Source organism: Dama dama, chromosome 9 (genome assembly GCF_033118175.1).
Source record: "Dama dama isolate Ldn47 chromosome 9, ASM3311817v1, whole genome shotgun sequence".
In the NCBI taxonomy this organism is placed as follows: Eukaryota; Metazoa; Chordata; class Mammalia; order Artiodactyla; family Cervidae; genus Dama; species Dama dama.
The window spans coordinates 53,129,110-53,145,642 of record NC_083689.1 but is presented as its reverse complement, the minus strand read 5'-3'; the positions used below and the strand labels follow the sequence as shown (position 1 = coordinate 53,145,642).

The 16,533-nt window shown below is 52.5% G+C and overlaps 2 protein-coding genes across 3 annotated transcripts; both read left to right on the top strand.

The window, feature by feature from the left end:
- Positions 1-4,399: 4,399 nt before the first annotated feature.
- SPATA24 (spermatogenesis associated 24) lies at positions 4,400-9,817 on the top strand. Of its 2 annotated transcripts, none has more exons than XM_061151438.1 (6): positions 4,400-4,556; positions 5,594-5,659; positions 5,888-6,018; positions 6,104-6,174; positions 8,817-8,919; positions 9,012-9,817. In XM_061151438.1, the coding sequence occupies exons 1-6, from the start codon at positions 4,440-4,442 to the stop codon at positions 9,154-9,156; spliced, it is 633 nt and encodes a 210-aa protein (XP_061007421.1). In that variant the 5' UTR covers positions 4,400-4,439; the 3' UTR covers positions 9,157-9,817. The 2 variants fall into 2 exon arrangements, with proteins under 2 accessions (XP_061007421.1, XP_061007422.1); XM_061151439.1 differs by having other exon boundaries at positions 9,027-9,816.
- Positions 9,818-10,102: 285 nt separating this feature from the next.
- On the top strand, positions 10,103-16,501 carry PROB1 (proline rich basic protein 1). The gene has a single exon (XM_061151427.1). It carries the CDS (start codon positions 11,028-11,030, stop codon positions 14,082-14,084), a length of 3,057 nt encoding a protein of 1,018 aa, XP_061007410.1. The 5' UTR covers positions 10,103-11,027; the 3' UTR covers positions 14,085-16,501.
- Positions 16,502-16,533: the final 32 nt, after the last annotated feature.

Genomic DNA, 16,533 nt, shown 5'->3' with positions numbered 1-16,533 from the left:
CCTTGACACTCTTAGGTCCTGCATATTGCCTGACTCCTTGGAGGACTATACTAGACCAGAGCTCTTTACCTCTGCTCCAGTGTTCCCTCATACATCAATGGAATTATTGGTGTTTAGAACAATGGATAGCATTGGTGACACCACCAATTCAATATTTGTTTTCCATCGGATATCAGCAGCTGCAGCTTATTACAACCAACAGACACATCAAATTTACTTAGCATCTGAACATCAGGTGTCATCCCAGTTCCTTGCTGATTTTGTTCCTCATGGTCCTGTTAGGTTAGTCTTGGCTTAGAAATACAAGACATTGTTAATATAATAGTAATACCTTTCATGTGAAGAAAGATTAAGATAATACTCAATTCAGCAAAGATGGAGAACTTACTATGTGCCAGGTGGGCTGAGCTTTTGGGATGGAGATCAGGAAACAGTGAAAGCTGGCACCACGGCTCCTGGAGCTCTCAACCAACAGGGAGACCGATTAGACAATGCTCCCCAGTGGGATGAATGTCAATGGGGGGACCAAAGGACTCTATAACAATGAGACTTAATCCAGGATGAAGGATCAATGAAAACAATTCTGAGGGAAAAGAGACTTGAAATGTAATCATCCTTCTTACAGTGATTAAAAATGGGGATGGAAGCAACACTGTTGAAATGCTCCCATTGCCATGAATAGCACCACCATCCATCCAAGAAAAAAGCCAGAAACCCAGAAGACTGTGTGGTAGACTTAAATTTGGTATCCTCCAATGGATCACACCTAATATTCATGACCTTCTGTAGTCCCCATTCTGACCTGGGCTGGCCTTGATCTTTAACCAATAGAATGTGGTGAAACCAGCAACCTTCATTTAAGTCCTACCACCCTGAGACCACTAAGCTAACTGCATGGAGAAGCCATCTAGAGGAGAACCAAACAACTGAGCTGGCGGCAAGAACTGAACCCAGGCACATATCATCTGAGCCAGACTAGTTATGCTGCTGATGATCACAGCAGAAATGAGCTGCATACCAAGCCCAGTTCAAACTGCAGAATCTTGAGCAAGTAATACACTGGCTACTGTTTTAAGCCATTACATTTTGTGGTAGTCTGCAGCAGTAGAAAACCAAACACCTCGGCTCCCTTTCCCCATATCCCTTCCATTGTTAAGTCCTATCAGTTTTACCTCCAGGACATCCCAAATTCATCTACTCTGCCCCTCTGGTGCCATCTGACTCCCAAACTACCATCCACTTTGACAGAAACCACTGCAGTAGTTGCCTAAGTATAAGTAGTCTCTGTGCATCTATCTACTCAGGGTTCCCTCCAATCTGTTCACCTTGCTGCAACCAGAGACATTTTCAAAAGCATAAATTATAGCATAACACCCTCTTGCTTAAAATATTTGAATAGTTTTCTTTTGCCCTCATAATAAGAATCAGTAAAGTCTTCAGCATGGCCTAATGCTTAACAAGGCTTTACCAAGTTTCTGGCCTCTATCCTTGCATGCCCTGTATATTGTTTTCTTTTCTGCCATACTAACCTTTTAGTTACTACACTCTGCCAACCTTTTTCCCCGAGGGACTTCATATATACTTTTCCCTCTTTCTGGTATTCTTTCCCACTTACCTGCCCCTGCCCACCTTCATTAAGTGCTTCCTGGTTACCTTAATAGGTTTCATTCAGTTCAAACATCTTTTCCTTACAGCCTTCCCTGACACCCAGGCTGGGCTTAATCTCCTTTTAAATTACTCTCATTCCTCTTTTTCTTGCTTGAATAATGACTTAAATTGGGATTTATTTGGGTGTTTATTTGATTATTATCTGTCTCCCCCATTAGACCAAGTTCCAGTCTGGTTTTATCTGAATTGAACCTTGGAAGGAAATAACATAACACCTGTCAGGACTTCCTCTGAAAGTGCAGCTCAAATTCTCTGAAACTACTACCATCGAAAGGTAGGATGTGTCCCCTCTGCTTGAATCTGGACTCTCTGGTTCTTTGAACCAATAGGGTTGGGCAGAAATGACACTAACCCAGTTTTTAGGCCCAGAACTTGAGAAACTGGCATCTCTCATTTTGTCATTTTGAGGGTTTATTGGCCGCAGACTCAGCTTGCAGGATCTTTGTTCCCTGACCAGGGATCAAACCCAGGTCACCAGCAGTGGAAGCGCAGGGTCCTAATTAACCACTGGACCACCAGAATATTTCGTCACTTTGGATGCTTTTAAACCCAGTCACATACTATAAGAAAGCCCAGGCAGCCCGTGGAGAGGCAACCAAGAACCCTGGTCCTCACAGAGCAGAAATAAGGTTTCACCATTGAACGTTGTCCAAGCTGAAGATTTCTGAGCCAAATGACTTTTTTTAAGCTGTTAATTTTCGGTGGTTTGTTAACAGAGCAATAGATAACCAGAACATCAACCGGGATGACAGCCCTGTGAAAAAAGGCAGTCCTTCCTGGAGCAGGATCACAAAGCTATCTGTGATGTCATGTTATCCTGAGCCTTGCTGAGCCCCAGCTGGCGAGGAACCTGTAGTGTCTGTTGACACAGAGTGGGAGTCTTTGGCAGTCCCCAACCAGAGTGACCATCCCAGATCAAGTCCGTGCTAGTATGCCGTGGGCCTGGATCCAGGGTTCTCTCTTGCTCACAACTTCCCACCCCTAGGAACTGGCTGCAGGAGCCTATTTCACTCCAGAGTTTTGCCCTGAACATGGAGAGCAGCTGGTGGAAGTGATCTTTGAGTGGCAAGGGACATCAAGCAGCACCTCGTGAAAGACCCTAGAGAGGAGAGACTCAGGGATCACTGCCCCAGAGCAATGTACAGCTTTGCCAGGGTGATTCAGAGGAACATTCACATTTGAAACACAAAGTTCCAAGAGGGCTCTGTCGTTAGGTACATAAATCACAGAGCACCCTATAGGCCCATGATAATCCAATACCATAGCCACTAGCCACATATGGCTATTTAAATGTCAATTTTAACTAATTAGAATTTTTATTAAATATTTAAAAAGCACTCTTCAGTCACATGAGCCATATTTCGAGTGCTGCCAAGCAACGTGAGGCTAGTGGCTGCTGGCACTGGACAGTGCAAAACACTTCCATCACAGAAAGGTCCATCTCTGACCTTAGAGATTGATCCACAGAGGTGCCCTTACTCTCAAGGACATCAGAACAGACACAATAAAAAAGGAAAGAAAAAAAGGATAAAACAAGGACTACCACTGGGAGATCCACAGGAATGACCATGTCTTGTCAGGTCACAACATCCAGCCAAAAAGAGATACCCAGGCAGCTGAGGAGAGCACCCTAAGTGACTTACCTGATATTTCAACTTTCCTTTGTGGTCATTGACAACATATTTTCCCAAATTCCTTCTTAATATAGTTATTTCCCACTTGGGAATTTCAAATTCCATAACTTCAGAATCCATTATGTTCACAAAATACTGCATAGCATCATGGTTAAGAACATGGACTCTGAAATCAAACTGCCCCTATCAAAACCCTGTATATCTTGGGTGACCTTGATTTACTGGGTTATTCCTTCTCATAGAAACTACATTTTCTCATCTGTAAAATGGGGATATTAGGATCAAGTTCACAAGGTTATTATGAAGGTAACATGAAATAATACTAATAAAGCATAACAGTATAATGAAATAGTGAATACTTGATAAATATTAGTTCCGGTTTACCCCAAGCATAATCTTATTTGGGTTTCAAAACAAGCCCTCAACGGGGATTGGTGGGGATGTGTAATCACCTTATTCTTCCTTGCCTCCATTTTACAAGTTTCCTTCATGGCTAACTTCAGTTCTAATATCTTCAGACTCTTCAGGTTGCCCAAACCCTGGTCCCAGAATATGAGGACTCTTATCTTAGATGAAGTCACTTTCCGTTTCTATTTTTGAGCTTCCCTTCATTGGGAAGCTCAGGCCCCCTAAGTACTGTGTTCCCAAGAGCTTCGAAGAGGGATCATATTAGTCTCATACTATGCGGGAAATTCAGAGTTTAGAGTGGGATAAAGACACATGCAGGGGTTGTCCATGATTCTTGCTTCAAAGTCTTGTATGTAGTTTAATGGGTCCTGGGGGAAGGCTGTGGGCCGGTGTGAGTGTTGCCTGCTCCTCAGCCCTCAGGGTAAGTTTAAACCGGGCCCTGCCCGCTCCTCAGGACTGCGTAAGAAAGACACCATATAACAAACGTGCAAATTCCCTATAAACCTAAATTACTAACGGTGCGGCAGGTTCTCTGCCCCAGCCGGCTCCTGTAAGAGAGCGACTCTTTTAAGGGGGGACTCTTTTAAGAGGCGGGCCCCATCCCTGCAAACAAAGGAAGTCCCCGCCCCTGGTTGCCAGGGTGCTTTGTGGCGTCGCATTCTCATTGGTGGCCGTCAGCGGTGAGGCAGCCCGCGGCAGCCATTTCCAACGAGCTGGCGGGGGCGAAAGATGGCGACGCCCGTCGGGTGGTCGCAGGGCGGGTCAGGGTCGGTGTGTCTCGCCTTTGATCAACTGCGGGACGTGATTGAGTCTCAGGAGGAACTGATCCACCAGCTGAGGAACGTGGTACGCAGCCAGAGAGCTGGGGGAGGACTGACTGGACGGGGGCGGGGCCAGGCCCCAATACCAGGGGCGTGCCGAGGCCACATTGCCAATGGCGTCATCCGGAGGAGGCGGGGCCCCGATATGTTGTGGCTGGTGGCGGGGTTAGAGCCAAAAAGGGACTGTGTCTCAGGAACATTTACCCGGAAATTTTAGAGAAAACCAGGTTGTTTTCTACTCTGTTTGCCTGGTTGTCCAGGGCCTGGTAGATAATGGCAGCCTATTCACTGAGCTTCAGTTTCCCCATTTCTAATTGGAGATGACTTCACTGTGTACAGAGTAACTATAACATCATCCCTATTGTGGAATCCCCTCCCCATGCTGAGTGCTGTAAGCTCTTCTCATGTTGACTTAAGGGCTTTCAGCCCCTTTATGTCCTTTGCTTTTGCCTTGTCAATCAAATGCGAAGCTGGGACAAAGTACTGGAGCCACAAATTTCCTGAACATGTATGGTAAAATCATGGCCAAGTGGGATATATGATTTTTCTGTTTGTTTTTTATCTTGATAAAAAGATGAGGACATAGATAAAACTGACTTCACATCTATTTCTCACTCCAATGTTTGAATGCAGCTCTGAACACTGAATTACCTAAAGGTACCCAGGCTTTTCTGTTGACAGCTGGCCTTACATATGTGTTCTCATTATGTGGAACACTTCTCTTTTCCATCCTTTTTTTTCTGGCCCAGCCATATTTAGCAGTCAGATATCAAGCTGACATCCCTTCCCTTGAAGCAGTTCTGACCCTTCCTCAGGCTGAGGCAAAGGCCTCATAGCACACATCATGGTGGCCACGGTGTCTTCTCCATGAGACCTGTTGTTCCTTGTATGCAGGACCTAGAGTTGAGCATCACTGAATCTTGTGGAATGAACTCTCCCTTCCTTGGGCCCCAGTGTCATCGTACATGCCCTAGGCATCCATTATCTATACCAGGCCCTCGTGCCTAGAGAAACCCCTCCCACCACAACTCCAGGCCCTCCCTGAGCCAGGCTCTGTTGCAGATGATTCTCCAGGATGAAAATTTTGTCAGTAAAGAAGAGTTCCAGGCAGTGGAGAAAAAGCTGGTGGTAAGTAATGGCCTCTGTCAGCTTCTCATCTTCCCCTATTTCCCAGGATCCCAATGGTTGGGCAGTCCTTGAGCACTGGTCTCTGAGCGCCTCCAGCCCCCATAGCGAGGACAGAATCTTCCTGTATCATGTCTTTTACGTGCCCATCTGAGAAAGGGGACTGATTAAGGGGGCCTAGGAGACTCAGCATGGCTTGTGGTGATAAGGTCACTGCTGCTGCCCCTGCAGGAAGAGAAAGCAGCCCATGCCAAGACCAAGGTTCTCCTGGCCAAGGAAGAGGAGAAGTTGCAGTTTGCCCTCGGAGAGGTAGAGGTGCTGTCTAAACAGCTGGAGAAAGAGAAGCTGGCCTTTGAGAAGGCGTGAGTGGAACTTGGTAGTGGGGGAAGAGTTGGGGGTCCCATCTGCCCATCAGCCTTCCCACCTTTCCTTATCTTCTCCACTCAGGCTCTCCAGTGTCAAGAGCAGAGCCCTGCAGGAGTCCAGCAAGAAGGACCAGCTCATCACCAAGTGCAATGGTAGGCGGGAGGCCCGCACTCCCTCCCACGCTTGCTTACATGGGCTCTTCCCTAACAGCCCAGTGCCTGTGTCCAGGGCAGGGTTTCACCCCAACTTCTGTCCCCGGCTGAGGATACAGGCCAGCCCAAGCGGGCCACACCTTCGCAAAGGCCTTCAGGGACCAGGCAGGCCACGGAAATGAGGGAAGTGGTTGGTGTACAATATTCTTCATGGCCATAAAGGAACGGGCTCGCTCCCATTTTTCTTGAAACATACGACCTTCTTAGTCCACCTTTTTGTTTTCCCACTTTTGGTGACTAATAGAAAGAGTGTACTTTACTCATAACTCTGTTTTCAGGGAAAGAACAGTCCTGTATGGAAGCTGACCCTTAGTCTGAGTGTTGGGGACCCAACAGGGAGAAATGGGGACTGTGATGATGTGGAGAGCCATACTCCTTCCCAAGGGCCTAGCACCTCTGCTGTGGGAATAGGGGCCCAGTACAGTCAGATCTTTAAAAAAAAAAATGGAAAGCACATTCTAATGGAAGCTTTTCTGACTTTTTCATGTTCGCACTAAATTTAAAAATTCAAAAATGTTTAAAGTATTGTATGGGCCAAGGAAAATATGTCTGTGGGCCATTAGTTTTCACCTCTGCTCTATGTAGATGCCTGTGGCCACTTGTTGGCTCAGTTGGTACTCTGAGTTTTGGGGCACTTTTGGTCAGCTATTCAGTGTTCTGAGACCTTAGAACCCCTTTTCATTTTCCCAGAATGCCAGACTCCCCTTACGTACTTTAAGAAGTAGATATGAATTCCATATGCAACATTTTTTTCATTCACTGCAGTGTTCAAGTAGATCAGAGTTCACACCCAAAAGAGGTTCAGGGTCTCTCCTGATGGGCCCCCACCCGGAATCTTGGGCACCCCCTACCCACCATTGCAGCCTTCTCTTTCCCCTGGTGAGTACTCTCACTGGAAAGATGCCAGCAGGCTGCCATCTTGATCTGGCCAGGTGGACTAACAAGCCTCATGGTTGTCTAAGGCAACCTCATGGCCTCATGGCCCCTCCTGTGGCCCAACAGGCAGGCAATGCCTCCATACCCAAAGATGCTGCTCCCTTAGTCCTTCCCTTTTCCCTGGGCTTCCCCCCACTTCCCTAAAAGGAACCTAGGCTTCTCTCCTAGTGGTGAGGCCCTTCCTCTAGGACATTTCCTAGAGATCAGCCATGGCCTCAGGGCTCTGCGTCTGCTTGTGGAAGGTGTGTGTGAGTCAGAGGGGAGGAGCCTGGCTTCCTCCCGGCTGAATGTTCTGAATTCCTCCAGGAGGGCACAAGCCCTCACCTGAGCAGATCTGGTGACCTGAGCCACCCCCTGGCCTGACTTCTAATTCTCCATGCCTCCCTTTATGTGGTTCCAGGTTGGTTTTACACTTACATAGTTCCTTATTCTTCTGAAAGTCTTTTCTAACCACTCTCTCATTGGGTGCCATTTATTCTAAATAGCTTTCATTTATTTTAAGATTCGAACAAATTTCTGATGCTTTTTTCCCATAAGAACTTCATAAGCAATCAGATTGGATTCACTGGCTGACCTGGGGAAGGAGGTTCGATAGCACTGGTCCTGTGACCCAATGAACCCAGGTTTTCCTTCTTTTCCTTCACCCATGTCTCTGTTCAACATATCCCGTAATTTTTGACCAGATTTTCTCTTCTGAAACCTTAACTGCTTCAGCATTTTTGCATTTTCAGAGCTTACGTTCTAGTTAATCTTTGTCTAGCCTTTGAAAGCTGTAGGATTTTCTTCTTTGAGGATCAGAATTTTCAGGGCTCCCTGAGGGACATTATGTAAATAAAGCAACCCCAGATCCCTACAGCCTCATTGGATTTTAAGCCAAGACACAAAACTCGTCCTTGCATCTAATGAGCACTTAATCTGGGGGTAAGCTTTGCCACCACTATCTCTCTGGGGTCCTGTCTTCTCGCCTGAAGCCCTAACACAGGGCTGGGCATCCTGCTCTAGCCCTCAGTGGGTGGGTGGTTTGCAATGACTGAACTAGGTGATGTTTCTAAGACTTAAACTTCCAGGGGACATCTTGTTTATCCATTCCACAAATAAATGTATTGTGCATCTATTTAATACTATGTGCCAGGTACTATTTTAGGCCTCAGGGTTAAAGCCGTGAATAAAACAAAAATCCTTTTCTTTGTGGACCTTATATCCTAGTAGAGGAGAAGACATGAGCAAAACATGAGGTCTGTGAGATTTAAGTGGTAAAAGGGAAATAAAGCAGGAAAACGGGATAGGAAATATTGGGAAGTGAAGGGCTGTAGTTTTAGACTAGGAAGGGTCTCACCAAGGAGGTGATATCTGTAAAGAGCTGCAGGAGTTGAGGGCAGGGCTGACCATCTCTCTCCAAGGGCCGTTGCATGCCCACAGGGGAGCCACCTGGTCCAGAATAGAGTTGTGAAGTCACTGACACACACCCCCACCCTATCAGGACTCTATAATAAACTCATCCTTACAAAGACATTAGCAACTACTCTTGAACAGCCCCTGGGTGGTGGGGAGCCAAGTTCTGAAAAGACCCACAAGGGAATGCCTTATCTCAGGAAGGAGCCCATGGGATGGGAACCCCTCCTCCTCCCTGCCTCTCTCCCCCACAGAAATTGAGTCTCACATTATAAAGCAAGAAGATATACTTAATGGCAAAGAGAATGAGATTAAGGAGTTGCAGCAAGTTATCAGCCAGCAGAAAGAGATCTTCAGGTGAGGGGTCTGGGCCAGGCTGGGGGTTGTTGATGGAAGTGGGGAGCCAGACTTCTGCTCCCTACCCTGGGCTGTTCCCAGCCCACGCCCAGCCGGCTCCATTGCAGGAATCGCATGTCTGACTTCCGGATCCAGAAGCAGCAAGAGAACTACATGGCCCAAGTGCTGGACCAGAAGCATAAGAAAGCCTCGGGGACGCGTCAGGCCCGGAGCCGCCAGCGTCCCAGGGAAAAATAAAATGGTTGCCACCTTCCTGTTATCTGGCTGTAATGCCCAACCTCTGCCTTCTCTGCTTTGGAGGTCCCCATCCTGACCCTTCCTGTCCCTGTGGGTACTTCCCTCAGGCCTCACAGTGGCCTGGACACCAGGGAAGAGGCAGGGTAAAAGGCAAGACACCCCTTCCTTCCTCCCTGCCTGCCTTTTGGACCACCACCTGCCAGGCCATACCTGTGCTCAGAAGTCTGAGGATGCACCTTGACAAGTCTCCAGACCCTGCTACTCCCCTGGCTTCCTCCCTTGGGTGATAGTGGGGACTATGGGGGTACGGGGTTGTAGCCTAGAGAAGGACTACTTGGTTGTCTAGTAGGCACTATCCCTTCTTACTCTTGGTATTAAAAGTCTTTCCTATATAAACAGCCCTGGTTACCCCAGCACCCTTGTGAATTTAACTCCAGATTTGAAGGGCTAAGTGTGTGTGTGCTGTGTTATGTGTCTGAGAAGCCCCAACTGGAGAGTTCAAAGATGGTGGGTTCCAGGACCACAGTGAATTTGGGAAATCAGTTTCCATCACATAACAAGGTTATACCTGTGAATCACCTTTGCATCTTCTTACACATCTCCCGAACAGAAGCTTATATGCATAAATGGAGGAAGAGGAAAAGACTACTATGGTGGTGGTGTGTTTTTGGTTTTTTTTTTTCCCTGCTATGTCTGTTTTTAAGATGGGATAACAGTCTCTGGAGGCGTTATGACTTGCTCGAGTTGCATATACAGAGCTGAGTGTGATGGCCAGGCGTGGTCCTCTCAGAAGCCGTCACTAATGTGCCCTAGGTGACCAAGGGGACACACCCAGGCAGGAAACACACTTAGGGGAGGCGGAGTCAGTGGTCAGGTCTGGCCTTGCCTGGGTCAGCGTGAGGCTGAGTGTGTAGGGCCAGCTGGGGCCTGAGTCATAGCAGGACCTTGAAGCCAGAAGTTTAAGGGCAAGTGGTGCCCATTGTCATCGTCCCAGGATAGTAACAGGTGGTAGCTGCTTCCTCATCAGCAGTTGTCCCCAGGACAGGTCCTGAAGTGATGGGGCCTGGAATGAGGGCATTGTGAGTGCCTGGGGGAACACAGAGCTATTCTTACCACAGGCCTTTAGAGAAGGGACCACAGCTACCCTAAATGTTCCTAAAAGATGCCATATTAGCATCTGGGCCTTGTTCTGACAAGCTGAAAAGCTAGCACTGTCCCCTCCAGCCTAGGTTTCCACAAAAGCAGTGGGTCTAGCCAGGGACATGTTTTCTGAGGCCCCAGTACAACTTTTGGAGTTTGGGGAGCCTCCATGTGATGCTCCTCTATCAAAGATACGGGGCAGGTTGTGGTGATGGTCACAGAAGATGATGCATGCTCCCTTATGAGCTCTGGCCGGGACAGGCGCTGTGAGGGCCAGAGAGGAGGGGTGCCCTGCAGTGATGGGAAGACGTGGGGAGTTGACAGATGAAATTGCCAGACCCGGGTTGTCTGGTCTGGCTCACACACTGACCCACACAGGATACTTGACGTCAAGCAGGTCCCTGCTCAGCCTCAGTTCCCTCACCTGGGGTGGACGAGTGGAGTTGGGCCTGGCTCCTGGGTCCAAGTTGGATGTTTGCCCTCCGCTCACCTTCCAAACCAAAGCCTGGAATGTCACCCTAGGCTCTCCGGTTCACGTCCGAGAAGGGATCTAGGAGGGTAGGGCCCAGGGCCCTCTGGCTGCCTATGCCCGCTGTCTTAGGAGCGGACGCGGCCGCTTTAAGGCGCGGTGACCCCCACGGCACCCGCGGGCGGGGCGGGGACAATGCGGGCGTCCGCGACACCAGCGGAGGCGAATGCGAGGGAGGTAGTGCGCCGCGTCCGGCCCCAGCATGCTGACCGCGCTCGTCCAGCCAGCCCTGCCTGGGTTCCCAGGGCGGCTGCCTGCGGCCCCCGCTCGGCGCCAGGACTCGTCCGGTTCGTCAGGCTCCTACCACACTGCTCCGGGTTCTCCAGAGCCCCCGGACGTTGGACCGGACGCAGAGGGCCGGGCGAATTGGCCCAGGGTGGCCCCTGCGCTGGGGGCGGGCGTGCAGCCTCGCCTGTCCGTCAGCGCCCAGAATAGCCGCCAGCAGCTACTGCCCGGCTCGGGTTTCCCGCGAGGCCCGGCCTCCGGCCCGCGACTACCCCAGCCCCAGCTGCGCATGCTGCCGTCGGGGGAGATGGAAGTCATCTTCGGCACTAGGCCCCTATTCAGCCGCTCCGACGCAGAGGACAGAGAAGTGCAACAGCTCACGACGCGGGCCTTCCGCAGCATCTCTCCGGCTGGGTCCGCGTCTCCCGTCCCTGCCGAACCGCAGCCCCAGGGCCCCGACGGTGGCTCCCGCTGGGCCACTTACCTGGAGCTCCGGCCCCGCGCGGCGAGTCCTGCCACCCCATCGCAGTTCGAGTGTGTGGAGGTGGCGCTGGAGGAGCGTACCGCGCCTGCCAGGCCCCGGACGGTGCCCAAACGTCAGATCGAGCTGCGCCCTCGGCCCCGGAGTCCCCCGCGGGAGGCCAATGCGCCGCGCCCTCGACTGCTCCTGCGCACCGGCTCCCTGGATGAGTCTCTGAGCCGCCTGCAGGCTGCCGCGGACATCGTGCAGACGGCGCTAGCCAGAAAACTGAGCCCGGCGCCCCCTGCCCCAAGCAACGTCACCTTTGGACCCACGGTGCCGCCGGAGCCTGCGACCCCGGAAACGCCCCGCAGTACTCGGGTGGCCCTGGAGGAAGCCAAGTCTCTGCCGCCTCGGGTGAACTATAGTTCAGCCCCAGCCAGGGCCCCAAGACCGTGGCCAAGCCTCCGGGAGCGCGCAATTCGGCGCGACAAGCCCGCGCCCGGGACCGAGCCGCTGGGTCCAGTTAGTTCCAGCATCTTCCTGAAGTCAGGGGAGAAGACCGAGGAGGTGTACCAAAAAGAACCGAAGGCTCGTTTCCCGCGAGATACTCCGGATCAAACCGTCCTGAGGGCACAGGGTCCGCCTTTCCAGTCTAGGCCCCCCTGGGAAGTTTCGAGTAAGGCTGTGAGACGGAGGAGCCCATCCCCGCCGTGCCAAGCCCCAAATGGGACCGTGCGGGGTCCTCACTGCACCTCCCCCCAGAACCTGTGCCCCTGGAATCGAACTATTCGGAAGGTGAGTAGCCCATCCCTCCCCGAGGCATCCTCCACATGGGACAATCAGGATGCTGCTGTCACGGAAACTGTCAGCAAAAAGAGCCCTTCCCCTCCGACCCTTTCCCAGTGGAATCGAGGTGTTGCCAGGGCAAGAAGCCCATCCCCCGAAGCTCCCTCCTCGTGGGAGGTGTCGCATCCGGCAGTTGGGGATGCAGTTGAGGGAAGTAGGAGCCCGTCCCCGCCGACCTTGCCCTCGTGGGAGACTCCAGATCGTCCTGTTGGAACGTGGAGCCCATCGCCCCAGGAGACGTGGAACTCCACAGTGCAGAGCTCATCGGTAGTGTCTACGCGGGTAGCTATGAATGGCGCGGCCCAAGAGGAACTGGTGCCGCCCATGTCGTCTGCACCAGGGACTCCAAAGCTAACAGAGGTTCAAAGTCCGTCAACGCGGGAGATGCCGGATCTTGCCTTCCCAGGCAACCAGCTGTCGCCAGAGGTGGCTGCAACCCAGCTGCCTCTCAGCCGCACCCTGGATGCCGATGCGCGCCCTGAAGCGGTGGGCTCTGGAGAAGCGGCCTCGGGGCGCCCGCGCGTGGCCATTCCGCGGCCCCGCGACGTACGAAAGATGGTGAAGACCACGTACGCGCCGAGTTTTCCGGCAAGCACCCCAGACTCAGGGCTCCCCGCCCCTCCTGCAGAACCCCGCGGGGAGGAAGGCAGCGCATCCAAGACACAAGAGCTTCAGGCGCTGGGGCCCCCCGCCCCGTCTCACTACACTTCCATTTTTCTCAAGGACTTTCTGCCGGTCGTGTCACACCCCTACGAAGCCCCAGAGCCAACCCCAGACACAGTCCCCCGGGACGTTACGCAGTCCAACGGGGTCCTGCGGCGGAGGGCAGAGAACAACACGGCGAAACCCTTCGCGCGCACTGAGATCCGCTTGCCTGGTGCCCTGGCCTTAGGCCGCCGGCCTGAGAGAACCCGGGGAGTCGCGGTGCATGGTCCTGGAGGAAAGAACCGGGAGGCAGAGGCCCAGCGCTTGGTCCCGGACGACAAGGGTCGGACCAGCCCTCTAGGCGGCGCTCGCACCTCACCCCAGCAGTCGCCCATAGGGCCGGCAGAGACCCAACCTCCCGGACCGCCCCGCCCCAGCTCCCCGCAGGCGCACCCTAGCTCGAGCTCTGGAATAGAATCCAAACTGGAGACGCCCCCTAAGGCCCCTGAGCCCGCGGTAGCGGTCCAGTCGCCCCTCCCGCGGGAGCCCCAGGCGTCGGCTCGTAGAACGGCCCGGGCCCAGCCCCGCGCTGCCTCGGCACCTCCGCTGGACCGGTCCGCGGACGGTTCCTCCCAGGGGGCGCGTAGGCCGCCGGGAGCCGCAAACCCGGGGAAGGTCCTGGTGGACCCCGAGAGCGGCCGCTACTACTTTGTGGAGGCGCCGAGGCAGCCTCGGCTGCGGCTGCTCTTCGACCCCGAGAGCGGGCAGTACGTGGAGGTGCTGCTGCCACCCTCGCCCTCGGTGCCACCCCGCCGCGTCTACACCCCGCTGGCCCTTGGCCCCGGCCTCTACCCGCCAGCCTATGGGCCTCTTCCTGGCCTCTCACTGCCACCATCCCCCGGCCCGCCGGCCTTCAGCGGCCCGCAGCTATCCTGGGCTTCCGAGGCGGGGCCCCTGGACGGAATGTACTACCTGCCAGTGAGCGGGACACCCAGCCCCGCACCTCCTCTTCTTCTCTGTGCTCCACCCTCCAGCTTGGGTCCCTCGCAGCCCAACAAGGGCTCCTTGTTCCCGGTGTGAGGCCCGAAAGGCCTGATCCGCTTGATGTTGGGGCCTATTGATGGTCTTAAAGGTTCTGGCATCCAGTCCTTTACCCTCTTCTCCTTCAATCATCTCTTCCTTTTACCCATCTCATGCCGTTTTTTTTTTACCCCAGACCGGAAGTTACCCTCAGATTATCTGAGACACGTTGGGGTGGGGGTGGGGGGCTAATGGAGCTGGAGCTCAGGAAGTGGCTGCCTGTTTCCTCCCCCAGGAAAATCCTATACCCTTTCCCCAAGTCCCAGAGTGTGGTGTGTTGGGGTGTGTGGGTGTGTGTGTGTTGTGGGCTGAAAAAAATGCACAACATGAGATTTGTGAGTTAAGTGTTACTTGGGGCAAAATGAAAACTATAAGCCTGGGAGACAACCTCTCACATAGCTTGTCTATGTGGGGAGGGTAGGTCAGTATATATGTGATTTTGGTGAAGGAGGATAGTGCAATCAAGCACTCATTTTGGAAGAAGATTGCTGCTAGTCACAAGGAGCAGATGTCTATTTTATTGCTTTTCTAGATATGAGAAGATGCAAAAAATTGGGCTCATAAAAACTTCTCCTGAAAATAAATATCTAAAGGCCTATTCTGCCAGTTTCTGCCAGAGCACAGAGGGCCTCATTCCTGATCTCTGCCCTGAACTTTCAGGGTGGGTTGAAGGTCAGCGATTGCAGTGGCTAGTGATTTCATCCTTGTAGAGGCAGGTGACAAGTGACAGTTTTTAGTTGGCAGTGTGAAAAATCCCATGACATGGCTCCAGGTACCGACCTGAGGGGATGATGGGGTTTCTCAGGGAGAGCAGGAAATGGGAGCTGCAAGCAAGGGGCTGCTCCTAGAGGTAGGGAGATGTCTGTCTCTCCCTGAAGGTGGACCCAGCTGAGGTGGAGCAGGCTAGTGAGCAATGATGGGATGAAGGAGGACACTGGTACCAAGTCCATTATTCTTTGGAAGGGGATCTGAGTCTTGGCCTGGGAGGCTGTGGGGAAAAGTGGCTGGAGCAGGCCCTAGGCGAGGATCATCTGAGAAAGGGAGCTGCGGGGACAGGAGGTGGAGGTAGGTCAGGGAAGTAGTATGTGAGGGGCTGTGGAGGGTCAGCCTGGGACTTGGGGGGAGTGGGGACTGGGGAGAAGGTGGGAGGTGACTGTAGTCTGCAGCTGGGAGTACTGCCCCTCATTCTCCCCTCAACTCCAGCCTCTGACTTGGCTTGTCTAAGCCCTCAGAACTGAACTGGCTCATTCTGGGGTTATAAGTGGGGGTTCTGGCTGTTCCCACTGAAGGGGGAGGAACAGATTAGTGGGTCATTGGGAAAGACTTAAATGCAGAGAGGATGGTTGAGCTGAGGTCCCAGAGGAGACTCTTGACCTTTCTGGATGGGGTGGAGGGTGGGTTAGGGCTGGTGAAAGAAGGGATGCCCCTGTGTGGAGCTCTCAGCTGGTTCCACTTGCCTGGTAACAGATGTGGCAACCATGCCTAGAGAGGGGCTGGCTCTGCAGGCTGGTCACAGCATAGGAAGAGACAGGCCCAACAGAGGGTGTTCCAATTGCCTTGAGATTCCAGGAGAGCAGAGGGGGACGCACAGAGTAGGAGGTGCTCTTCGTGGGGGGCCTGTGTAGAGTACTGAGTGAAGTGACTGGACTTCACTCAGTGCTGGACTGATACATGGTGTGATGTGTTTGCAGAAGAACAGTTACCATTAGAAGCAGTGTTAGGGATGGAGATCAATGCCTTTCTTAAATTCCAGGTCTCTGGTGGACCTGGATCTCTTGGAGTCACTGCCCCCCTCACCTTGAATTGCAAACAGAGAACTATGAGTCAGAATAACCTGGACATCTTTCTGTGGCCAGAGATGCCGATGCCAAGGAGGGCCCTGGGCCACTCCTGGACCCCTCACTTCATCGTGATGTGCAATAAACCCAATGGCCCCAATGGCTGGAACAACTGGCGTGAAGTGTCTGATTTCCTGCTGCGGCCCCTTAACATCCCCTACAATGCCGTCCATGCCTGGGTGTGGCTTGGGGGAGAGTATCACATGTGTCTTTCATACACTGTGGCGTCCCTCCTTCAGCAAACCTGCCTCTCAAGGAGGGAGCCCTAGGCTGGCAATCACACCTGTGACCTCATTTCTTCTGGCAGCTGAGTGGTCAGTGGGCCTTGGGGAGCAATTAGGCTTGGGTTCCAGTCTCAGCATAGCCCTTCTAGCTGTGTGGCCTTGAATTTGTCACTCTTCTCTAAACCTTTGTGTTCTTGGGGGTAGATTTAAGACAACAGTAACCAGTCATCTCCTCCCCCAAGGAGCTTAGCACAGTGCCTGCCATGTAGCCTGTGCCAGGTCATGAGAGGTATCAGCTCCCATGTGTCTTTGCCCAGGCCCAGCCCCTCTCCTTGCCTCATTGGCTGGGGCCAGGGTCCCACGAGAGAAGGTATACACGTGGAGTCT